The following is a 25,866-nucleotide window of genomic DNA, read 5'->3' as shown; positions in this document are numbered from 1 at the left end:
CTTTTTGACCTGCACTGTTGGAGCTCAAGAATGTCACTGTACCCTGCAATTACATCTCTACCCTGTGCATTGAGTTTCCACATACACGTCACAATTGGCTATATCATCAAATGTAATGAAAACAAAATTTTGCTTTTTTGTCTTAATTTAAGGTTAGGCATAAGGTTAGAGGTATGGTTAACCTTAAGTCTAAAATCAGAAATTAAGAAGAGAAATTGTATAAATAGTCGAGGTTTTTACTTTGTGGCTGTGGTAACTAGTGACGACCCTTTGCATGTGACTCCCTCCAGCCCATCAAGCAAGGACTTTTTGTTTGGAGTGTCGAATTTGGTCAACAACATAATGTCTTATTTACTAAGTGAGGTTTATTTGATTGAATCGAAGTTTCGTAATGCTTAGGTTGTTACGAGTGTGACATCTCCACAACTTTGAGAAAAAAACACTTTATATCAGAGTTGTCTTGAGACGGCTATGAATGAGGCTAGTAATCAAAGTCCCTCTGTCTATCTTGAAAACAGGTGGCTGACGTCAACAACTCTCATCGAATATTCAAATATATATACAAATATTGCGATGTATCCACCAATCCAGTGAAATAATAAACGGGATCTAGAAACTCTGCAGAGTGGATTTGTGGAAAACGACTACCCATAGTTTGGGTGGAGAGAAAAGTATCTTGACGGTACATCCACAATCTTTGTCTAAACATCTAATTCATTTTAGGAAGGTGTTCCTGTGTTGCGCGCATATTATCTGTTGTGCCCATGAAAACTGCGACCAACGACTCGTCTTAATCACCTTTTGTTGCAACAAATTAAAACGGGTGAAATAATAACAACAGTCATCAAATTTGCGAGAATTACTCACAAACTCCACAATTAAACAATCCCGCTTCACAACGACGCCATCTTGGTCCATGTTTTGCCCTTCGAAAACTTCCCGACGTCTTGGATGTGTCATAATCGTCATACCACGTTTACCCAATCATATTTGGTGTTATTACCAGTTTAGCCAATAAAAAAATAGATTGTACAACACTAAAATGAATAGTCCGCTAATTCTAAATAGCAAACCGCAGCTTGTGTAGATCTATAAACAGCATGAACCCACTCATACCTATAACAGTGAGTGACTTGGCCCATTGCATGTATTGGTTTGTCTGTAATCTGCGCAGATGCCACGTTAACATGTCCAATTCAATTTCAATGTGTCAACTACTTACAGCATGAGAGGATATGGATGTGCAGCTAACGTTATGATAGTAAAGCTGTTCAGCGTATAGTATTATGATATGCACGTGCATGGATGAATACCAATTAGATATATTGTCGCTAAATTAAGGAAATAATGTTTAGGCAGAGTAAAACAGTTCTCCAGAAACTTCGAAATCTACGGTGAGTATACATTAGCTAGCCAGCTAGCCCTTGATCATGACTCAGTTACATCACACTGCACATAACCGTATGATCTTTATGAGTAAATCTCACGGCCGGCACCAGAACAAATCCGTTGAACGGGCATTTGATTTCCATAGGGTGGATGTTTTTTTTTACGGGACCTTCTATGTGGATATAGGCTATAACCTGGTGGGGGGAAAAAACGTACAGTTGAAGTCGGAAGTTTACATACACCTTAGCCAAATACATTTAAACTCAGTTTTTCACAATTCCTGACATTTAATCCTAGTAAAAAAATGTCCTGTCTTAGGTCAGTTAGGATCACCACTTTATTTTAAGTGAAATGTCAGAATAATAGGAGAGAGAATGATTGATTTCAGCTTTTATTTTTGTTACATTCCCAGTGGGTCAGAAGTTTACATACATTCAATTAGTAATTGGTAGCATTGCCTTTAAATTGTTTAACTTGGGTCAAACGTTTTGGGTAGCCTTCCACAAGCTTCCCATAATAGGTTGGGTGAATTTTGGCCCATTCCTCCTGACAGAGCTGGTGGAACAGTCAGGTTTGTAGACCTTGCTCGCACACGCTTTTTCAGTTCTGCCCACAAATATTCTATAGGATTGAGGTCAGGGCTTTGTGATGGCCACTCCAATACCTTGACTTTGCTGTCCTTAAGCCATTTTGCAACAACTTTGGAAGTATGCTTGGGGTCATTGTCAATTTGGAAGACCCATTTGCGACCAAGCTTTAACTTCCTGACTGTTTTGAGATGTTGCTTCAATATATCCACATAATTTTCTTTCCTCATGATGCCATCTATTTTGTGAAGTGCACCAGTCCCTCCTGCAGCAAAGCACCCCCACATGATGCTGCCACCCCCGTTCTTCACAGTTGGGATGCTGTTCTTTGGCTTGCAAGCCTCGCCCTTTTTCCTCCAAACATAACGATGGTCATTATGGCCAAACAGTTCTATTTTTGTTTCATCAGACCAGAGGACATTTCTCCAAAAAGTACAATCTTTGTCCCCATGTGTAGTTGCAAACCATAGTCTGGCTTTTTAATGGCAGTTTTGGAGGAGTGGCTTCTCCTTGCTGAGCGGCCTTTCAGGTTATGTCAATATAGGACTCGTTTTACTGTGGATATAGGTACTTTTGTACCTGTTTCCTCCAGCATCTTCACAAGGTCCTTTGCTGTTGTTCTGGGATTGATTTGCACTTTTTCACACCAAAGTATGTTTATCTCTAGGAGACAGAACGCATCTCCTTCCTGAGCGGTATGACAGCTGCGTGGTCCCATGGTGTTCATACTTGCGTACTATTGTTTGTACAGATGAACGTGGTACCTTCAGGCTTTTTGAAATTGCTCCCAAGGATGAACCAGACTTGTGGAGGTCTACAATGAGGTCTGAGGTCTTGGCTGATTTCTTTTGATTTTCCCATGATGTCAAGCAAATAGGCACTGAGTTTGAAGGTAGGTCTTGAAATACATCCACAGGTACACCTCCAATTGACTCAAATGATGTCAATTAGCCTATCAGAAGCTTCTAAAGCCATGACATAATTTTCTGGAATTTTCCAAGCTGTTTAAAGGCAGAGTCAATTTAGTGTATGTAAACTTCTGACCCACTGGAATTGTGATACAGTGAATTATAAGTGAAATAATCTGTCTGTAAACAATTGTTGGAACAATTAGTTGTGTCATGCGCAAAGTAGATGTCCTAACTGACTTGCCAAAACTATAGTTTGTTGACAAGAATTTTGTGGCGTGGTTGAAAAACGAGTTTTAATGACTCCAACCTAAGTGTATGTAAACTTCCGACTTCAACTGTATATATGGGTGATTCTGCAACTACGGGCACTTCTATGTCCTCGGGGTCAAATCTTTTTTTAAATATATGTTAAATTCATACTACAATCGCCCCATATTTTTTAACACATCTATCAAGTATTTTATCTACTTTTCAGTTGCATTTTTTTGACCTACATTTCACTGTTTTGCCCTTGTCCCTTACCCAGACTTTTGAGCTTCTACTATGTTTTTCTATGAGAAAACATTAATAATTACACATATAATGTTATCTACTAGAGAAAGAGTCAATTAAATAAAATCTATATCAATATGTATTGTGAGTATGCCCTTTATATTGTTATTTACACAAAATATACCTGTCCTTTGGTAATGGTGTAATTTCCACCACTGAGGGCAAGTTCCTCATTAATATAGTTTTGTCAAGAGCATGTTCATTTAGTTACCATGAAAAATGGCTGCAGTGGGCAGTTGTTCCAGATGTGATGTCCAAAAGTTGAAGAAATATCTAGGTAAATATTGCTTGTGTAGAGAATATTTTTTTGTCAGTCATTTCCAAGCAGTCTATGATTTCTTTAAATTGTGGTATAATTTTGATTTTTTTTTTATATTTGATGTATTTATTGTAAACTACAGTACCTGTCAAAAGTTTGGACACACCCACTCATTCAAGGGTTTTTCTTTATTTTTACTATTTTCTACATTGTAGAATAATAGTGAAGACATCAAAACTATGAAATAACACCTATGGAATCATATAGTTAATAAATCCTCTACAGGATCGGTGGGTCCCCTGCGGGACGGTTGAGCTAACGTAGGCTAATGTGATTAGCACGAGGTTGTAAGTAACAAGAACATTTCCCAGGACATAGACATATCTGATAATGTCAGAAGCTTAAATTCTTGTTAATCTAACTGCACTGTCCAATTTACAGTAGATATTACAGTGAAATAATACCATGCTATTGTTTGAGGAGAGTGCACAGTTATGAACTTGAAAATGTATTAATAAACCAATTAGGCACATTTGGGCAGTCTTGATGCAAAAGTTTGAACAGAAATGCAATGGTTCATTGAATTAGTCTAAAACTTTGCACAAACACTGCTGCCATCTAGTGGCCAACATCTAAATGGCGTCTGACTGGGATAATACCTTATGGTTTTTCTTGCATTTCAAAGATGAAGGTACAAAAACAAAAAATACATGTTTTTTTCTTTGTTATCTTTTACCAGATCTAATGTGTTTTATTCTCCTACATGAATTTAACATTTCCACAAACTTCAAAGTGTTTCCTTTCAAATGGTATCATTTGATGCAAGCCAGCAATGATCTCTCTCTTGGCAAATCCAGTTTCCAGGGGCAGAATCCTTCATGGAGGTTCAGGAGCACCTCAGCAACAGAGAGGGCATTGCAGTACCAGGCAGGACAGAAGATCCATGGCTTCACAGTTAAGGAGGTAAAATGCCGGGCCAAAAACTAAAATGTGAATCCCTTTGGGTCAATAGGATTGGAAAACACAGACCCACAACAAGAGTAAAATCCTGATCTGATAAATTCACATACACTTCTAGTCAAGGTTTAGCATAAAGTCAGGATAAATGGGATCTTATCTTCCTGTGTTTTTGCAGGTGGTTACTGTCCCTGACCTGTTCCTTACAGCTGTCAAACTGACCCATGACAACACAGGCGCCCAGTATCTACACGCAGCTAGAGATGACAAGAACAATCTCTTTAGGTAATAATCCCACATTTGCGGAAGTATGCTTTATTTGACTAAGTTTGTATGTTAAAATGGAACCTCGTCCCCAGACTCAATTGCTTCCCTGACAGAGATAGAGAGCCGGCTGGTTGAAGAGATTAGATCAAATTAAATGTTCTAGTTTAGTAATAAAATACTTATTCTAAGTCTGTGCTTTTTCTAACGACAGTGTTTCCATCTCTTGTCGTAACACCTCTGCAGTGTTCAGCTCAGGACGACCCCAATGGACAACACAGGGGTCCCACACATCCTGGAACACACAGTGTTGTGTGGCTCAGAGAAGTACCCCTGCAGAGACCCCTTTTTCAAGATGCTCAACAGATCCCTCTCCACCTTCATGAACGCATTCACAGGTACTGTGTGTGTGTGTGTGTGTGTGTGTGTGTGTGTGTGTGTGTGTGTGTGTGTGTGTGTGTGTGTGTGTGTGTGTGTGTGCACGCATGGTGTCTGAAATGTCATTGTTTTTTTTCTCCACAGCTAGTGATTTCACTATGTATCCATTCTCCACACAAAACGGGAAAGACTTCCAGAATCTCCTCTCCGTGTATCTGGATGCAGTGTTTTTCCCTTGTCTACGAGAACTTGATTTTTGGTAAGTGTGGTGTTTTAAATAGCTGCCTCTTTAATCAAAATCAGTGACATCAGAAGTCTGCATTCATATCCTTGTGTTTTGTTAAAGGCAGGAGGGATGGAGACTGGAGAATGAAGACCCTACAGATCCTACTTCCCCGCTGGTCTTCAAAGGAGTTGTCTTCAATGAAATGAAGGGCGCTTTTGTGAGTTACTTCGTTCCAAACTATTTATTTAGAGATTTGTTATTTAGATTTATTGTGATTCATTTGTGAGAATTACAGAATAATTTGGTCAGGAGATGGACAAATAGAAGTCACATTGGAATCTTACATTTCCTCTCTGTTTGTGATTTCAGTCAGACAATGAGAGGGTATATTCCCAGCACCTCCAGAACAAGCTGTATCCTGACCACACATACGGTGTGGTGTCTGGAGGGGAACCCCTGGCCATCCCTGACCTCTCCTGGGAACAACTGAAGCACTTCCACGCTACACACTACCACCCCAGCAATGCAAGGTACAGTACACTGTGACATGCACAATACACCACCACCACCATGCTTCAACACTAGCTACTGCTCATTGTGATACACCATGACCTGTACAGTACACTGTGACATGCACAATACACCACCACCACCATGCTTCAACACTAGCTACTGCTCATTGTGATACACCATGACCTGTACAGTACACTGTGACATGCACAATACCACCACCACCACCATGCTTCAACACTAGCTACTGCTCATTGTGATACACCATGACCTGTGACATGCACAATACACCACCACCACCATGCTTCAACACTAGCTACTACTCATTGTGATACACCATGACCTGTACAGTACACTGTGACATGCACAATACACCACCACCACCATGCTTCAACACTAGCTACTGCTCATTGTGATACACCATGACCTGTACAGTACACTGTGACATCCACAATACACCACCACCACCATGCTTCAACACTAGCTACTGCTCATTGTGATACACCATGACCTGTACAGTATACTGTGACATGCACAATACACCACCACCACCATGCTTCAACACTAGCTACTGCTCATTGTGATACACCATGACCTGTACAGTACACTGTCACACATTACCACTTAGCAATGCACGGCACAACACACTGTCACACACCCCAATATTATATACTCGGTACAGTAGCACTGTGTCTTGTCACACAACTCTGTTGGGCTTTGGCAGTAACATGGTTTCCCCTTTTCTGCTCCTCAGGTTCTTCACCTACGGGGATCTGCCCTTAGAGCAGCACTTGAAACAGATCCAGGAGGAGGCTCTGTCCAAGTTTGAGCGCACTGAGCCTGACACTGCTGTCCCTAACCAACCCCACTGGGACAGGCCTGTGCGTCTGCCCATTCAGTATCACTGTAGTTCTTTCAGTACCTGCTGTCAGATATTAGTTTATTCATCATCAGCTCCCAGATATTACAAATCTATGCACTCCACTTGAGCAACATTGGCAAGGTCTATGGTTTGGAAGTTTGAATTAATTTCACCGTAATGCTTATTTGAATGATCTTGATAAGGTCCTGTTTGATGATGTTTTAATGTCCGTTTTTTTATGTGTGACGACAAAGACATTTCCACATTTGTGTGGACAGAAGTGTTTCTAATTGTAATGGACTTTTCCACAGAGAGAGGACCATGTGACCTGCAGTCCCGATGCTATGGCTCCTGATGCAGCCAAACAGAACACGCTGTGTATGAGCTACCTGCTAGGAGAGTACGTAATACTGAGCTACTGCAACACTATTAGTTGTTTCTCTAAAATTGTTTCTGGGATAGTATACATTGATTTGTTTTAAAGTGACTTTAACCTCAATTGTTGCATGTCATGATTTACATATGCATTTTGGTCATTTAAAATCAGTAAGCGATGCAGTAGTGGTCTCATTCAGGTGTCCTTCTCTCTGCAGTATCACAGACACATTTGAGGGCTTCACCCTGAGCCTGCTGTCCTCTCTGATGATCTCTGGACCCAACTCTCCCTTCTACAAGACCCTCATAGAACCCAAGATAGGAACAGACTTCTCCTCTGTCGTAGGGTGGGTTAACCTCTTTGGAGATGGATTTAGAAGCAAATGAACATTGATAAAACACTTTAAAAAGACATAGAAAGTCCCAGAATACAGGCACTTTATCTCAATGAAGTTAAAGAACTTGTGAGGTACACATTGGCATAGCTCTTTGAAATGTTGATATATACTGAACAGTAAAATGCTTTATTTACCAGTATCTGTTATTTTCCAGATATGATGGGAGCACCAAAGAGGCATCATTCAGCATAGGCTTGCAAGGAATGGCTGAAGAAGACACTGAGAAAGTCAAGCAAATCATTGTCCAAACCATTGATGAGATCATTGCGTAAGTATACTGCTGATGTGTTATGTACAGTAACACTATCATCACAATAATGTAATCTAACTGTACTTCTCTCCTAACGATGCAGTTATGGATTTGAGGAGGAGAGGATAGAGGCCCTGCTTCATAAGATTGAAATCCAGATGAAACATCAGTCTACCAGCTTCGGGTTGTCACTGGCTTCAGTGAGTACAAGGCCACAGTTTGTCTGGTGTCTCCACTGTGATGTTTTAACCATGAACATTTTGTTTTCTATACACACACACACACTCTAAACAGAGGTGAAATGTGAAGGGAATTGAATTGTATATGAAGACAGACTTAAGAATATAAATATACCATAGTGATTGTCCTGGGAGCAGCATCTCCTGTATACAGTATGACCATATTAACCCTCTGGCAAGTTTACTATTCCATTAGTCAGCACCTCTCTAACTATACTGAACAAAAATATAAACTCAACATGTAAAGTGTTGGTCTGATGTTTCATGTGTTGAAATAAAAGATCCTAGAAATGTTCCAAACGCACAAAAAGCTTATTTCTCTAAAATGTTGTGTACAAATTAGTTTACATCCCTGTTAGAGAGCATTTCCCCTTTGCCAAGATAAGCCATCCACCTGACAGGTATGCATATCAAGAAGCTGATTAAACAGCATGATCATTACACAGGTGTAACTTGTGCTGGAGACAATAAAAGGCCACTCTAAAATGTGCAGTTTTGTCACAAAACACAATGCCACAGATGTCTCAAGTTTTGAGGGAGTGTGCAATTGGCATGCTGACTGCAGGAGTGTCCACCAGAGCTGTTGCCAGAGAATTGAATGTCCATTTCTCAGTATGGCAGTATATCCAACCGGCCTCACAACCACAGACCACATGTAACCACTCCACCCCAGGACCTTCACATCTGGCTTCTTCACCTGCGGATTGTCTGAGACCAGCTCCCTGGACAGCTGATGAAACTGAGGAGTATTTCAGTCTGTAATAAAGTCCTTTTGCGGGGGGGAACAAATTCTAATTGGCTGGGCTCCCCAGTGGGTGGGCTGCAGCCCTGCCCAGTCATGTGAAATCCATAGATTAGGATCTAAGGAATTTATTTCAATTGACAACTAAGTAAAATTGTTGTATTTTTGTTCAGTATATTTTGGGTGCGTGTCGTCAACTCATGCTTTATACTTGTCTCTGCAGAACATACAGTAGCTTCCTGCTGGAACTACAATGGACACACACACACACCTAGGTGCTGCTCATTAAATTAGTATGACATTTTACCCTGTGTGTTGTCTCTCTGCTAACAGTACATAGCTTCCTGTTGGAACCATGATGGAGACCCGGTCCAGCTGCTGAAGATCAGCGACAGTGTGGCCCAGTTCAGACAAGCCCTGAAGGACAACCCTCGCTTCCTCCAGGAGAAAGTCCTACACTACTTCAAGGTGAGAGACCAGACAGGAGAAATAAGTTGAGTTGAGTTTCTTTCAGTATACATAGCATCTGAATAGCCTATGTTAACAGTAAGTTGTAATGGGATAAAGCAGTCTAATCAAGAAAGTTGATGTCATCATGCAGGGGTCATAGACCAGGGGGTTGTTGAAAGAAGAAAATGACTTCAGTTTAATCATGTCACTGAGTAGGAGACTGTTCAGTGTTACTGGTCATGTCATGTCATGGTAATGTCATGTCACATTAGCATCTTGTTTGTGCCCATGCAGGACAACACTCACAGGCTGACTCTGTCTATGAGTCCTGATGAGGCGTACCTGGAGAAACAGGTCAAAGCAGAGGAGGAGAAACTCCAGAAGAAGGTACAGGCTTTGTCTGAGAGTGACAAGAAAGACATCTATGAGAAAGGTAAGTTATACGCCAACGGGTTGCCTGACAACATCACGAAAAAGATGCGTTCTCATCGATGGGGCAGAAGGTTGTGTGTTATGAATCTGAACGGTCAGATAGCTAGCAACAATGACAAGAAGCTGCCATGTGGCTTGTTTCAGCTAGTTGTATCTTGTTCTTGGTACTACACTACATGACCAAAAAGTATGTGGACAGCTGCTTGTCGAACATCTCATTCCAAAATCATTGGCATTAATATGGAGTTGGTCCCCCTTTGCTGCTATAACAGCCTCCACTTTTCCACTAGATGTTGGAACATTGATGCAGGGACTTGCTTCCATTCAGCCACGAGCATTAGTGAGGTCAGACACTGATGTTGGGCAATTAGGCCTGGTTTTGCAGTCAGCGTTCCAATTCATCCCGAAGGTGTTCGATGGGGATCAAATCAAATTGTATTGGTCACATACACATGCTTAGCAGATGTTACTGCGAGTGCAGCGAAGTGCTTGTGCTTCTAGTTCCGACATTGCAGTAATATCTCAAATGTAGTCGAACTATTCCACACAACTCCCTAATACACACAAGTCTAAGTAAAGGAATGGAATAAGAATATATACATATAAATATATGGATGAGCAATTTACAGAGCGGCATAGGCAAGATGCAATAGATGGTATAAAATACAGTATATACATATGAGATGAGTGATGCAAGATATATAAACATTATTAAAGTAGCATTATTAAAGTGACTAGTGATCCATTAATTAAAGTGGCCAATGATTTCAAGTCTATGTAGGCAGCAGCCTCTCTGTGTTAGTGATGACTGTTTTAACAGTCTGATAGCCTTGAGATAGAAGCTGTTATTCAGTCTCTCGGTCCCCGCTTTGATGCACCTGTACTGACCTCGCCTTCTGGATGTTAGCGGGGTGAACAGGCAGTAGCTCAGGTGGTTGTTATCCTTGATGATCCTTCCTGTGATAGCGGGTGCTGTAGGTGTCCTGGAGGGCAGGTAGTTTGCCCCCGATGATGCGTTGTGCAGACCGCACCACTGGAGGGCCTTGCGGTTGTGGGTGGTGTAGTTGCCGTACCAGGCGGTGATACAGCCCGACAGGATACTCTCAATTGTGCATCTGTAAAAGTTTGTGAGGGTTTTAGGTGACAAGCCACATTTCTTCAGCCTCCTGAGGTTGAAGAGGTGCTGTTGCACCTTCTTCAACACGCTGTCTGTGTGGGTGGACCATTTCAGTTTGTCCGTGATGTGTACGCCGAGGAACTTAAAACGTTCCACCTTCTCCACTACTGTCCCGTGGATGGGGGGTGCTCCCTCTGCTGTTTTCTGAAGTCCACAATCATCTCCTTTGTTTTGTTGACTACGGTTCAGTCATGTGGTCAGGTGCCACAAAGAGGGACTTAGGAAAATTACAATTGGAACTTGGTCAGGGCTCTGTGCAGGCCAGTCAAGTTCTTCCACACTGATCTCACCAAACCATTTCTGTATGGACCTCGCTTTGTGCACAGGGGCATTGTCATGTTGAAACAGGAAAGGGCCTTCTCCAAACTGTTGCCACAAAGTTGGAAGCACAGAATTGTCTAGAATGTCATTGTATGCTGCAGCATTAACATTTCCCTTCACTGGAATTAAGGGGCCTAGGCCGAACCATGAAAAACAGCCCCAGGCCATTATTCCTCCACCACGAAGCTTTACAGTTGCCACTATTTATTCGGGCAGGTAGCGTTCTTCTGGCATCCACCAAACCCAGATTAATCTGTCGGACTGCCTGATGGTGAAGTATGATTCATCACTCCAGAGAACGCGTTTCCACTGCCCCAGAGTCCAATGGCGGCGAGCTTTACACCACTCCAGCCGACGCTTGGCATTGCGCATGTTGATCTTAGTCTTGTGTGCGGCTGCTCGGCCATGGAAACCCATTTCATGGAGCTCCCGACGAACAGTTCTTGTGCTGACGTTGCTTCCAGAGGCAGTTTGGAACTCGGTAGTGAGTGTTGCAACTGAGGACAGATGATTTTTACGCGCTACACGTGTTCCCATTCTGTGAGCGTGTGTGGCCTACCACTTCGCGGCTGAGTCGTTGTTGCTCCTAGACGTTTCCATTTCATAATAACAGCACTTACAGTTGACCGGGACAGCTCTAGCAGAGCAGAAATTTTACAAACTGACTTGTTGGAAAGGTGGCATCCTATGACGGTGCCACATTGTAAGTCACTGACCTCTTCATTAAGGCTGTTTTACTGCCAATGTTTGTCTATGGAGATTTCATGGCTGTGTGCTCGATTTTATACACCTGTCAGCAACGGGTGTGGCTGAAATTGCTGAATGCGCTAATTTGAAGGGGTATCCACATACTTTTGTATATGTAGTGTAGGTCTTGTTTTGAGGTGTTTTGACTGATGTCATATCTAGGGCTAAAATGTGCTAGCTAGCTAACCAATATCTGTAACGATGTATTTGAGGGACACCAAGTGCTCATTGTGCAAATGTATTTATGTTTTCAATACACATTTGGAGACTAAATATAATTCACTTTTTCAATAATCCTGTAACGGCGTTCCTCCTCCTCTTCATCCGAAAAGGAGGAGTAGTGATTCGACCAAACTGCAGCGTTGTAGTTCGACATATTATTTATTAAACAAAACAGAAAACACGACGAACACGAAACACTAGAGAATTTACAAAATAACAAACGCAGTCAACAGACCTAGACACGAACTTACATATAACGTGAAGAACGCAATAACAGGAAAACTGACTACATAAAACGAACGAACAAACAAAACCGAAAACAGTCCCGTGTGGCGTAACATACACTTACACAGACACAGGAGACAACCACCCACAACAATCAATGTGAAAACACCTACCTTAATATGGCTCTCAATCAGAGGAAATGAAAACCACCTGCCTCTAATTGAGAGCCATATCAGGTCACCCTTTAAACCAACATAGAAACAGAAAACATAGACTGCCCACCCAAACTCACGTCCTGACCAACTAACACATACAAAAACTAACAGAAAACAGGTCAGGAACGTGACAAATCCTTGTTTTGCCCCAAAGTTGGGCACTCATTGGTTTTGTTGCTAAACAACCCACCCGTCTTTTAAGGAGAATGAAGAATACTCATTCACTTCATTATGAAAACTTTATAAACCATTCATGATCAAAACGTTTTTCAGTATTCTTGCACTAATTTATGACTTTCTATTCAGGTCTTGAGCTGCTATCGGTTCAGAGCAAGATCCAGGATGCCTCATGTCTCCCTGCCCTGAATGTGTCTGACATTGAGCCAACGATAGCAGTCACACCTGTAGAGATGGGCACTGCAGGTACAGTACTACCTGTAGTACACGCTGACGCTACACTCTAGTTACTCTAGGCTCCGAGATTACACTCTAATAGTGTTTCCCATCTCCAGTCCCCCCAACACTACATCTCCTGTCCTTCAGTACCCCCGACACTACATCTCCTCCTGTCCTTCAGTACCCCCGACACTACATCTCCTCCCCTGTCCTCCAGTACCCCCGACACTACATCTCCTCCCCTGTCCTCCAGTACCCCCGACACTACATCTCCTCCCCTGTCCTCCAGTACCCCCGACACTACATCTCCTCCCCTGTCCTCCAGTACCCCCGACACTACATGTCCTCCAGTACCCCCGACACTACATGTCCTCCTGTCCTCCAGTACTACATCTCCTCCAGTACCCCCGACACTACATCTCCTCCAGTACCCCCGACACTACATCTCCTCCAGTACCACCGACACTACATCTCCTCCAGTACCCCCGACACTACATCTCCTCCAGTACCCCCGACACTACATCTCCTCCAGTACCCCCGACACTACATCTCCTCCAGTACCCCCGACACTACATCTCCTCCAGTACCCCCGACACTACATCTCCTCCAGTACCCCCGACACTACATCTCCTCCAGCACCCCCGACACTACATCTCCTCCAGCACCCCCGACACTACATCTCCTCCAGCACCCCCGACACTACATCTCCTCCAGCACCCCCGACACTACATCTCCTCCAGCACCCCCGACACTACATCTCCTCCAGCACCCCCGACACTACATCTCCTCCAGTACCCCCGACACTACATCCGACACTACATCTACGTCGTTCTGCCCCTGAACAAGGCAGTTAACCCACTGTTCCTAGGCTGTCATTGAAAATAAGAATTTGTTCTTAACTGACTTGCCGTTAAATAAAGGTTTTTAAAAAAGGCCAGAGTACAATCTTGGTTTCATCAGACCAGAGAATCTTGTTTCTCATGTTCTGAGAGTCCTTTAGGTACCTTTTGGCAAACTTCAAACAGGCTGTCTTGTGCCTTTTACAGATAGGTTTGTGCCTTTTCCAAATCATGTTCAATCAATTAAATTGACCACAGGTGGACTCCAATCAAGTTGTAGAAACATCTCAAGGATGATCAATGAAAACAGGATGCACCTGAGCGCAATTTTGAGTCTCATAGCAGAGGGTCTAAATACTTATGTAAATAAGGTATTTCTGTTTATTTTTAATGAATTTGAAAAATATTCTCAAAACCTGTTTTCACTTTGTCATTATGGATATTGTGAGGAAAAAAATTAATTTAAAACATTTTAGAATAAGGCTGTAACTTGACAAAATGTAGATATGTTTTGATGTACAATTTCCAAGTATTGGTAGACTGGCAAATAAACTGGTCCACACGTCAAGACAGAAATTCTTGGACTCATGGTTTTGTCTCCCTCTGACATTTGTCCTGTTCTACTCTCTTCACCCCACTAGGAGGCGTCCCAGTGCAGTACTGTGAGCAGCCAACCAATGGGATGGTCTACTTCAGGGCTATGTGTAGTCTCAACACCCTCCCTGAAGACCTCAAACTATATGTGCCCCTCTTCTGCAGTGTCATCACCAAGTGAGTCCAGACCCCATATAATATGACCAATTGTCTAGAAGGCATAGCTCGTGTGGTTTGGTTTCATAAACATCTTTTGAAGGTAATGGAGTTAGTTGCAATTGTGATGAGTATTGAGTTTTTGTCTTGAGAATGTGTGTCCGACTGGGTTACTGAGGTGATTGTGAGAAGGCGTGCTGCGTCGGTCCAGGTTGAGCTACCGGTATGTAGTATTTGTGATCAGTTAATGATGGCCGTGTGAATTGTGATCAGGTAATGGAGGTGTGTGTTATTTTAGGATGGGGTGTAAGGTGTGATTGATAAGGCGTATGTGTTGGTCCAGGCTGTGAGATGAGACATGCTAATGGAAGTGTGTTGTTACCAGGATGGGCTGTGGAGGGCTGGACTACAGGCAGCAGGCCCAGCAGATGGAGCTGAAGACAGGAGGCATGTCCATCTCCACATCAGTCAACCCTGACTACTCTAACATGGATATGTATGAACAGGTCTGTCCTACGGCTGGGCGATATATCGGATTCATTCTAATGTATTTTTTTGCGTGATATTCCAAATGCCTGTATCACAAGAATCAAAGTTTTGTTATTTTTCATTTTTATGAGTGTCTCCTTCGCTCCTTCTGTGCTGTGAGCAACTTCCCATTTACACCAGAGATCTGTATATAATGACGAGATGTACGTCTCCGCCCCAACAATGGGAGACGTTGTCCCAAAGGCGGGAAGGCAAGCTACAAGTTTAGGTCCAAAATAAGCCCATAGAAACGCATTGGTGAAACAAACGCATTATCGAGAGCGAAACCTTTCGCTTCGCCTCTTCTTCTATGGTTTACACACCAAGCCCCTCCCCCTGCCGCTCACGCCAACAAAGTTGAGAGATCACATCGTCCTCTCTGACATGCGGTTTCAACTCACTTTTCCATTTGAGGTTTGGTCCAACATAATCGGTCATATGGACACAAACACATTGACACATTATTTTACATTGACACCTTATTGAAACTTTTCTAACGATACCCTTTTTATGTCTCAACTACTTAAATTGCACACAGAGCAGACACTACTAAAATGAGAATATCAATGAACATTGATTCTGTCAAATGAATGCTCAGTTTGTCGCATGCAGCATTGGGGTACCACGTACTGCTAGCAGCATTTTAGCCAAAGACTGTTATACTAGCTGTCTAGTCTGTGTTTTATAAATGTGCAATAAGCATTCAATTATATGAGGAATTGGCAACTCGTTCTCATTCTGAGAAATAAGGTAGGCCGCTTGAGTTCAACATTTGAACAAAGTGGACAGACTAACATGCTTTTCAAACAGTTGGAGGCAGACAGAAGGGTGTGTTCATAGCAATTCAACTGTTCAACCTTGTTAGCTAGCAAATAGATCCAAGTTGGCTGAACTTGGAATATAAACATTAGCTGGCTACTTACTAGCACGTGGGCTTGAGAGATTGTTGATGAGACCTGTCTTAATTTTCTGTAGCCTAATGCCTGCTACAAGAGTTTAGTCATTATTAGTGAATTTGCATTATGCATGGTTATAGTTACATTTGTAACAAAAAGGACATTTTCATAGACAGACTTGAAAGCCAGATCAGTGAATATTGAAGAAAAAAAAGCAGGTTAAACTATACTGAACAAAAATATAAACGCAACATGCAACAATTTCAAAGATTTTACTGAGTTACAGTTCATGTAAGGAAATCGGTCAATTGAAATAAATTCATTAGGCCCTAATCTATGGACTTCACATGACTGGGCAGGGGTGCAGCCATGGGTGGGCCTTGGAGGGTACAGGCCCACCCACTTGGCAGCCAGGCCCACCCACTCGGGAGCTAGGCCCAGCCAATCATTATGAGTTTTCCCTGCAGGTGAAAAAGATGGATGAAGAGGTCCTGGGCTGGTGTGGTTACATGTGAGCTGTGGTTGTGAGGCCGGTTGGACGTACTGCCAAATTATCTAAAAACGAAATTGGGGGCAGCCTATTGTTGGTAGAGAAATTAATATTAAATTCTCTGGCAACAGCTCTGGTGGACATTCTTGCAGTCAGCTTGCCAATCTCACGCTCCCTCAAAAGTTGAGACATCTGTGGCATTATGTTGTGTGACAGAACTGCACATTTTAAAGTGCCCTTTTATTGTCCCAAGCACAAGGTGCTCCTGTGTAATGATCATGCTGTTTAATCAGCTTCTTGATATTCCACACTTGGAATGGATGGATTATCTTGGCAAAGGAGAAATACTCACTAAAAGTGGTGTAAACAAACTTTGAGAGAGAGAGAAGATTTTTTGGGGTATGGAACATTTCTGGGATTTTGCATTTAAGCTCATGAAACATGGGAACAACCATTTACATGTTGCGTTTATATTGTTTTCAGTGTATTTTGATAAAATAATGAAATTATTAGTGGGTCTTCTTCTGGAAGGCTTAGATTCTCAGCCTAGGTATAAATTCACAAGCCCTGAATTCATTAGATTATTGCTGACTGTTTGAAATGCAGTGTATTTGACCTTTAATTGTACAACAATGCTTATTTAGAGAAAACAAAAAATTGCGATATATTGTGAATCGCCCATAAATTTGAAAAAATCCAGATATGATTTTTAGGCCATATCGCCCAGCCCTAGCTCAGTCCCCAGCCAGTCAGTCATAATAAAGCCTAATGTATACCTTTACGTAAGTATAGCACAATTAGCTATAAGAAAGAGCATTGTTCATTCACAGTCTGATTCACAGGGAGTCCTCCTCTCATCTTCCTGTCTGGAGAGGAATCTTCCTGATATGTTTCACCTGTGGAGTCACATATTCAACAGGTAGGCTCGCATGTCCATCAGAATAATACCATGGCACATAATCCATCGATGGTCGCATGGTCGCTAATAAACCACATGTCCATTGTTTTTTAATGACTCATTTGATTGATATTATTTAAGCCCTTCTCTCTCTGTGCTCTGACCTTTGAACCTTTAACTTGACCTACAGCCCGCACTTTGATGATGAGGAGCGTCTGCGTGTGCTGGTCATGATGTCGGCTCAGGAACTAGCCAATGGGATCTCTTACTCTGGTCACATGTACGCCATGACGAGGGCGGCTCGCAGCCTGACCCCAACAGGAGAATTACAGGAGATCTTCGGAGGGATGGAGCAGGTGCGAGGGGGGAGGACAATGAGGGTTTGGAAGCAAAGAAAAAGCTGTATGATGAAGGAAAATGGTTATTGTAACATCTGAATGAGAATATAATGCACTTCTGTACACTCAAATTAAATACATCTCAGTTTTCTTGTGTATCTTGAATATCAGGTCAAGTTCATGAAAAGGATTGCGGAGATGCCAGACCTCACCCAAGTTCTACGGACACTTCCTAGAATAAAGAGACACATTCTCAACCCACTGAACATGAGGTGGGTATAGTCTTTACACTTGACAGCTACTTCAAGATTTTACTATAATTTCTCTATTTTGACTTGAGGGTAAAGTATATTACAACTTCTCGTTGTTCGGACAGATGTGCGGTCAACTCAACGCCTCAGAAGATGTCTGATGCCGCTGGACAGTTGGATAACTTCATGTCTAACGTTGCTTCCAATAAGAAGGATCGCAAACCCGTCCGGTCCGATATCACTGAGGTATGAATTTGTCAAACTATCTTAGTACTGTACTGAGACTGCACTGTAACACAGTGAAATAAATACTTGGGATATGTCCCCAATGGCAGCCTATTCTTTACATAGTGCACTACTTTTGACCATGGCTCATATGAAGTGCACTATGTAGGGAATAGGGTCCCATTTGGGACAAAACCTGAATCTTGCTGTGAGTTGACAGGTGTTCTTTTAATCTTAACAGAGACCTCTTGACCCACTGGCAGCTCCTGGATCTGGCCCAAGTAGAAAACTAATCACTGTGCGTACCGCCTCCACTTTTAAACTAGACCTATGTATCAAGCATCTCAGTAGGAATACTGATTGAGGAACAGTTTTGCCTTTTAAGATCGCAATGAATAAGATTACATGTTAGACAGGGTGACCTGATCCTAGATCAGCACTCCTACTCTGAGACACTTGATCCATACGGCCTCTGAACATTAGTTTGGTCTTCCTTTTATTATTGTTGAGTAACACTTTTATCATTGGTTTCTGACCTTCTTAATCTACCATTGAGCTAATGTAAGTGTGTTTGATCATCACCCCACAGGAGCCCAACTTCAAGCCCTGCCAGATGAAGACATTTTTCCCAATGCCCTTCCCAATCAACTTTGTCAGCGAATGTATACGAACCGTGCCCTTCACCCATGAGGACTATGCGAGGTGACTGTCTTAAAGGGATAGTTTGGGATTTTGGCAATGATACCCTTTATCTACTTCCCTAGAGTCAGATGAACTCATGGATACCATTTTTATGCTAACTAGCATTAGCGCAAATGCTAGCTGTTTCTGTAGATCCATGTTCATATTTACTAGGGTTGTAAAAAGCGTACTTTCCCCAAATTCCCTGATGTTCCAGAAATCTGGTTTGGATATTCCTGGAATCAGGAGGGAATACGCACAAACTCCAGAATCCTCCAACCAGGATGTCTGGAAAACTTAGGATATTTCTGAAGGTTACAAATGTTGTAACCCCGTATTTACCCATGCTCGTCCCCGCTCTCTCCCTCAGCCTGAATATCCTGTCCCGGATGATGACTGCTAAGTACCTGCACGGCGAGATCAGAGAGAAGGGTGGGGCCTATGGTGGAGGGGCCAGGGTGGGAGGAGGACTATTCACCTTCTATTCATACAGGTGTGTAGTGTATTAATGTACTGTAATACAACTGTTTTAACAGTAGTCATACAGATTAAGACATGACAAAGCTGCAGAAAGATATGTTGCGGAAAATCTCCAAAACTAGAACTTTTCAGGAAATTGAAGAAACTGCCATATTTTATCATTGAACACACAATCACAAAACTTCACAAGCTATTTTGAATACATTTTCTTGATCCTCGAGTCATGAAATGTTCAGAGTACATTAAGGGGACTTACACATTTTAATTAATGTACTGTACTGTTTGAATACATGTATTAGATCACTTCTTGGCATATTTCATTAGCTTTAGCCCATTGTTCCATGTCCCTGTGTTGATTTCAGAGACCCCAACTCGGTGCAGACTCTGTCAACCTTCCGTAAGAGTGTGGACTGGGTCAGATTAGGACAGTTTACCCAGCAGGACATCGACGAGGCCAAGCTGTCTGTGTTCTCAGCCGTGGACTCCCCCGTCGCCCCCTCCAATAAAGGTGAACAGAGGATGTGTCCCAAATGGCACCCTATTCCCTATATAGTGCTACTTTTGACCAGAGCCCTGCAGGCCCTGGTTAAAGATAGTGCCCTATATAGGGAATAGGGTGCCATTTGGGATGCTACCAGAGCCCTTCACCTGACATTTAACATGCTGTTATTGTATGTCCTGTTAAGTTTTATTGTAGTAACTTGTTATTATAACGCATGTATGACATGAGGACAGCTCTACAGAGACAGGCATTTACTTAGAGAGGTTGTCCCTTACCAGGGTCTCACTTTGGAAAGAAACATGACTGTCTTCTAAATGACGTGTTATAAATAGACCATGATAAGAGATGAAAAAGACCAAGTGTCAATCCTTGTCTTGACATGTAATATCATATTGCAGGTATGGGCCGTTTCCTGAGTGGAATCACAGATGAGTTGAAACAGGCCCACAGAGAGAGACTCTTCGCTGTCACAGACAAGAGCCTGGTCAATGTGGCTGGCAGGTAATGTGGTTTTTGGTTTAATATTATTTCAGGTGTTGTTGAATCTGTTTTTTGTGCTCCAACTCCTGTTTACCATGAATTAGTCCTTTTTGGAAGTTTTCTGAGCATGCCTTATTATTGGACTTTGAATGAAAGTGAATATGAAGAGAATGGCCATTTAATATTTTGTATCCATGTTTTACACAGGTACCTTGGCATTGGACAGAGGACATGTGGAGTTGCTATTCTTGGTCCTGAGAATGACACCATCAAGAAAGATCCGTCATGGGTGGTAAAATAACAGGACATCAGGGAAAAGTATCCACATGTATCTTCTCCAATTAAGAGACTTCAGATGCACTGTGTTTGATGGTAAACATCAGTGGTACTTGATTGTCCTAAAAAACTGGACTGTTGCTACAGTGTTATAATATACATTTATTATTGAATTAACCAGACAGTTGCTTTGGTTTTTGATGTTGTTACGGCTCTGTGTTACACAAAGTTTAATATTCCATTGAGGTATGTGTGTAAAGCTATTTTGTAGGCAAACTGAATGCGCACAACAGTAAACAGATAATCTCATAAATAATATCACGTCTAACCTCACCTGAATACCATATTCATAATGTATCAAATATGACAACGTACATTTCATTCAATACGTCAGAATTTCTTTATGGCATAGAACCCTACCTCTGGCTTCAGAATGTGTACAAGTATGTACACCGATGGCTTCTGTTTACTGAAATATTGTATTTCTATAGAGTACATATGTATATGAAAATATGACCATTAAATTATCATGATGTTGTAATACAATGTGTTATCTAATCCTGAACTCATACCTTCCGTACCAGACACAATGCTACATGCAGCTTTATCCTGTGAGATTTCCATGCCCATCCTCTGACCTCAAATGTTGAATAGTGTGGTGAGGAGAGGTGACGTGAACTTCACATTGAGGTTTCACAATTGTCATCACAATAAATATTCTTTAATACTTGGAGAAAACACTCGGATCACACAGTGAGTTAACATTAAAATGGGTTTCACAAACACATCCTCAACTAAGCCACAAAATACAGCAGCGGAACTAACATGACCTACTCTTAGATGCCAACCCAGGTTTGATACAAAGTGCAAGTACGGAGTGACAACACAACATAACACTGGAGTAGACCTACAGTAGGTGGTGGGATAAACAGCTCTCCCTTTAGAAGAAGGCGGAGAGGGAAGAAGAAGCATCTATGGGAGTAGACTAGGGCTACATCCCAGTTCTCCACCCTTTTCCAAAAGTGTGCACTTGCACACTCCCCATCATGAATTTAAAAGCATAGGATTGGTGTAAGCATTGGCTGAAAGCAGTTTCTACCAGTGTAAAATCCATATGAGAAAGTGTGCAAGTGCATACTTCAGAAGAAGGGTGGACAATTGAGCCCTAAGTAGCTTCTGAGGGGACATGAGTATGGGACAGAGTGAAAGTGCTGGTAAGAGTTACCATGATTGGAGCTAAGTTACACTGAATGGATCAGCTCAGAGCAGCCCTAGCTAAAGACTAGCCTATCCAGACTATGTGCTGGTCTAGCCTACCCAGACTAGGTGCTGGTCAGCGAAGCTAGCTGGTCAGCTCAGTCCACCTTCTTGGGCCTGACCCGGGTCACATGCTCCAGCTGGCCAGAGTCAGACACGTCGTAGCTGGTCTTGTATTTAGCCAGGATCTTCATCAGGGGGCGAAGCTTCAACCACCACTGTTCCTTAGGGATCCTGTGGCTGATAGGGTAGAATAGGACAAAACACACACACACGAGACCATGATGACATAAAATAAACAGTTTGAAGCTTTAGTTAATGCACTCAATTTGGCACTTTGTTTTATACGGGTGGACATTGTCAGTTAAATTGAAGGAAGAATGTTTTAACCTTGTGCTACCATGGTCTACACAACATGTAAAAGTTGTCTTACACAAAGTCTGTTTGGTCTTTGAGCTGCACCACTGGTTGGAAGACCATGGCTCTGCGACGCATCCCCAGCAAACAGGCAGTGTCCTCTGTGTTAGCAAACACCTTCCCTGCACAAGGAGAAGAAATACAGTCGGGCACACTTATTTGAGTCCAAATTCCACCCTATTCCCCCTATGGACCATGGTCAAAAGTAGTGCACTATATAGTTGAAATGGTGCCATTTCGGATGTATATTAACCAATATGCAAACTAAAAAGGCCCCATCTTTTTTGTATTTTTTTGTTGTTGTATTTTTAGTATTAAATTCAGAACATGTACTCTACCTTCTTTATATGACTCCTTGAGCTTTCTTGAAATCCATTGAATCGCTTTGGCTGCAATCTTCGTTCCAAAGTTCCTGTCGAATGGGGAAGGAGCACCTCCCTTTGGAAATAAAATAAATAATCTGTTTTACTCAGGTCAGGTTCATGTCATAATAAACTGTAAGGTAATATGTGGATTACACAGTAACATGATCAATATACAGTATGCCGTCATTCAATTCACATCTGACTGGTTGGTATCAGTTGCAATCGGGCAACAGTGAGTGTGTGTGTGTGTCTGTAACCACACCTGCTGCATATGTCCAAGGACATTCTTCCTGCAGTCAAACACTCCTTTCCCCTCCTCAGAGTACAGCTGGTAGATGAAATCTGTGGTGAAGTTCTCATTGGAGTTCTCATTCCTGTAACGTCACACACACACACAATGTCAAGGTTCCATTTGTCCTGCTGCTGCGTTACAGGGTGATTCTTCCTACTGTGTTCAGTAATACTGAGAAATATTGAGTGGTCGCTATAGAGCCTCGATAGACCATCACAAAAAGTAGAGTATTTTAACATACACATAACAATTTGTATTAATAGCCTACACAGTGTGGCATAAAGATAGTAAGACTATCATACATAGCTGGCTACGTACATGTATGCCTTTATTCCTAACATACTGTACATTTGTAAAGAGGCTATCATGCTAGACATGAGCTCTGCCTCACCTCAGCACCAAGCCCCTCTGGATACCCGTCTTCATCTTCTCTGTCAAATGCTCGACGTTGGACTGAAGCAGAGAGAACAGCCTCACATTATCTGTGATAAGTCTGAAGTATTCTAGAGTATTCCACCTCTATCTGTAACCTACATGAGCTTTCCGAGCTGCAGAACGAAGCTCATTTCTCTGCTGTGTCTCAGGGACAGAGTACTGCAGAGTGCTCTGGTGACCAGGAGGTGGCACACTTCTTACTGCTGTTCTGTCCCCTACTTAGATGAGTTGTCGCCATTCACTCCAATTAAAGTAGGCTACAGTATACACCATGCCGATGGAACATATGCTAGACCACTGAATTACACTCAACATTATCTGTTGTTTATAATGAGTGTGTGCTCTTTGCAACACATGTGTAAATATCGACATCACCTTGTTCCACAATGGAGCATATATATAATATTCATTGCATTAAATAATAATGTAGCATATATATAACATCCATTGCATTATATAATAATGTAGCATATATATAACATTCATTGCATTAAATAATAATGTAGCATATATATAATATTCATTGCATTAAATAATACAAATTATTTCATCTGTCATTGGTCTGGTCTTAGAAGGAGACTGCATATTTTATCCATGATCTGAAGGGCTCTACAACATTTGTGTACCTGACAACAGCAGAATGTCTCTCAGACAATAACAACTAGCACGACAACAACACTAGTGCTGTTGAGTAGGCCTCCTCAAACTATAACAATGAGATCTGTCTTGATCAGAGCTTAACACTCCTGGAATGATGATGCGTTCTACCTATTAATAACCACCATAGCTACGTACTGTAATGTACTGTAATCTGGGTCACTTGAGCACTCCTAAAATAGAGGCCCCGTTGCACTGAGGGATTATATGTACATCAGTGATTATATGTACATCAGTTACTATGGATTCCAATGATGAATTAACTTTGATGTAAATATTTAGGTTTATAACTGTATACTGTATAAAACTGTGATTTCAAAATTGCCACGTTTTCTATAATTCCTGGTTGGAGGATTCCAAATCAAATGAAATTGTATTTGTCACATGCTTCATAAACAACAGGTGTGGACTAACAGTGAAATGCTTACTTACGGGCCCTTCCCAACAACGCAGAGAAATAATAGAAAAATAATAACACAAGGAATAAATACACGAGTAATGATAACTTTGCTACTGTATATACACGGGGTACCAGTACCAAGTCGATGTGCCGGGGTACGAGATAATTGAGGTAGATATGTACATATAGGTAGGGATAAAGTCACTAGGCTACATAGATAATAAACAGTAACAGCAGCGTATGTGATGAGTCAAAAGAGCTAGTGAAAAAAGGGTCAATGCAGGTAGTCCGGGTAGCTATTTAGCAGTCTTATCCTAAATATTCCCTCCTGATCCCGGGAATCTTCCAACCAGGATTTCTGTAAAACCTGGGAATTTCAGGAAAGTTACTCTAATTTTTCTACCTTATGTAAAACAATATCCCTCACCTGGAGGTCTCTGATGTCGAAGGGTTCCTCATAGATGTAGACAGCGTCAGCCCCCGCAGCCAGCCCCCCGACACTGGCCAGGTACCCACAGTACCCCCCCATGGTCTCAATGATGAACACACGCCGCTTGGTCCCACTGGCAGACTGCTTGATGCGGTCACATGTCTGACACACACACAGATGCTCATAGTCAGATCAAATAGACACACAGGTTGTGTCCATAATGGCACCCTATTCCCTTTTTAGTGCATTACAAGTTGCTCACTATAAAGGGAATAGGGTGGCATTTGTGACACAACCCATTTTACAATTATCAATAGCATGCAGACAATGTTGTTTTGTTGGGTAGTAGGTACTGTACATACAAAATGCTGTGTATTGGTATCAAACATGCTCACACAATTACCCAAAACATGCTCCAGGTCACAATATAATACGATCATAAAATACAAACAGCATTTCAAGATTTACCAGGATGCAGATCTAGTCTCAAATAATTCTTCCAAAACATCAAACCAGAAACCAGTTAGTAAAGGAACAGGAAGTCTAATTCTAACTAGTGAAGCATGTATGTTCTAAGTGTACACAAATGGGGTTGTTTACATTGTGTGCGTGTGTGAGTGAATGTGGAAGAGAAATCATGGGAAATATCTGTCTGTTGTCAGTCTATATTCCCACAATAGTTTCACAATGTCAACTAGGGTCGCACATCTGTCCAATAAGTTAACTACTTTTTGAGCTAATAATTATGACTTGTAGATGTCTAGGAAAGCAGACCACATAATAATACAAATCTAGTGATCACTGATAACTTCAAATGGTACAGTATCATTTCACCCCTGTTAAAAGCTGTGTTCTAGCCTGAGTGCCAGTCTGTTTGTGCTATCATGCCAACTCA

General features: G+C 41.9%; 2 protein-coding genes across 10 annotated transcripts in view; one reads left to right on the top strand and one right to left on the bottom strand.

The window, feature by feature from the left end:
- The first annotated feature begins 1,201 nt into the window (after positions 1–1,201).
- On the top strand, positions 1,202–21,259 carry LOC120020393 (presequence protease, mitochondrial-like). The gene is made up of 27 exons (XM_038964006.1): positions 1,202–1,394; positions 4,556–4,661; positions 4,834–4,940; positions 5,166–5,317; positions 5,442–5,556; positions 5,644–5,740; positions 5,893–6,053; positions 6,788–6,914; positions 7,207–7,295; positions 7,489–7,617; positions 7,823–7,936; positions 8,022–8,118; positions 9,233–9,367; positions 9,644–9,782; positions 12,995–13,111; positions 14,565–14,694; positions 15,059–15,179; positions 17,430–17,506; positions 17,676–17,841; positions 17,995–18,095; positions 18,200–18,320; positions 18,541–18,597; positions 18,889–19,001; positions 19,351–19,473; positions 19,823–19,968; positions 20,361–20,463; positions 20,650–21,259. The coding sequence occupies exons 1-27, from the start codon at positions 1,348–1,350 to the stop codon at positions 20,741–20,743; spliced, it is 3,084 nt and encodes a 1,027-aa protein (XP_038819934.1). The 5' UTR covers positions 1,202–1,347; the 3' UTR covers positions 20,744–21,259.
- Positions 20,865–25,866, bottom strand: part of LOC120020394 (ATP-dependent 6-phosphofructokinase, platelet type-like) — a 37,891-nt gene continuing 32,889 nt past the window's right edge. For 6 of the 9 annotated variants that reach the window (XM_038964010.1, XM_038964009.1, XM_038964011.1 and 3 more), the window contains 6 exons: positions 24,969–25,133; positions 23,441–23,502; positions 23,020–23,131; positions 22,726–22,830; positions 22,409–22,509; positions 20,865–22,215 (listed from right to left, as the gene is read on the bottom strand). In XM_038964010.1, the coding sequence (XP_038819938.1) occupies positions 22,074–22,215; positions 22,409–22,509; positions 22,726–22,830; positions 23,020–23,131; positions 23,441–23,502; positions 24,969–25,133 (687 nt within the window). In that variant the 3' untranslated portion in view covers positions 20,865–22,073. Of the gene's footprint in view, positions 22,216–22,408; positions 22,515–22,725; positions 22,831–23,019; positions 23,132–23,440; positions 23,503–24,968; positions 25,134–25,866 lie in introns of all 9 variants that reach the window. The other 3 variants (XM_038964015.1, XM_038964016.1, XM_038964008.1) reach the window with 2 other exon arrangements.

Source organism: Salvelinus namaycush, chromosome 25 (genome assembly GCF_016432855.1).
Source record: "Salvelinus namaycush isolate Seneca chromosome 25, SaNama_1.0, whole genome shotgun sequence".
Classification (NCBI taxonomy): Eukaryota; Metazoa; Chordata; class Actinopteri; order Salmoniformes; family Salmonidae; genus Salvelinus; species Salvelinus namaycush.
This window is presented reverse-complemented; position numbering and strand designations above follow the sequence as displayed.

What these genes read in the sequence shown, in the direction of transcription:
- LOC120020393 (XM_038964006.1), top strand. Translation starts at nt 1,348, where the DNA reads ATGTTTAGGCAGAGTAAAACAGTTCTCCAGAAACTTCGAAATCTACG. An exon ending in ATGGCTTCACAGTTAAGGAG is followed by an intron (nt 4,662 to 4,833) that starts GTAAAATGCCGG and finishes GTGTTTTTGCAG; the next exon opens with GTGGTTACTGTCCCTGACCT. An exon ending in TCTTCGGAGGGATGGAGCAG is followed by an intron (nt 17,842 to 17,994) that starts GTGCGAGGGGGG and finishes CTTGAATATCAG; the next exon opens with GTCAAGTTCATGAAAAGGAT.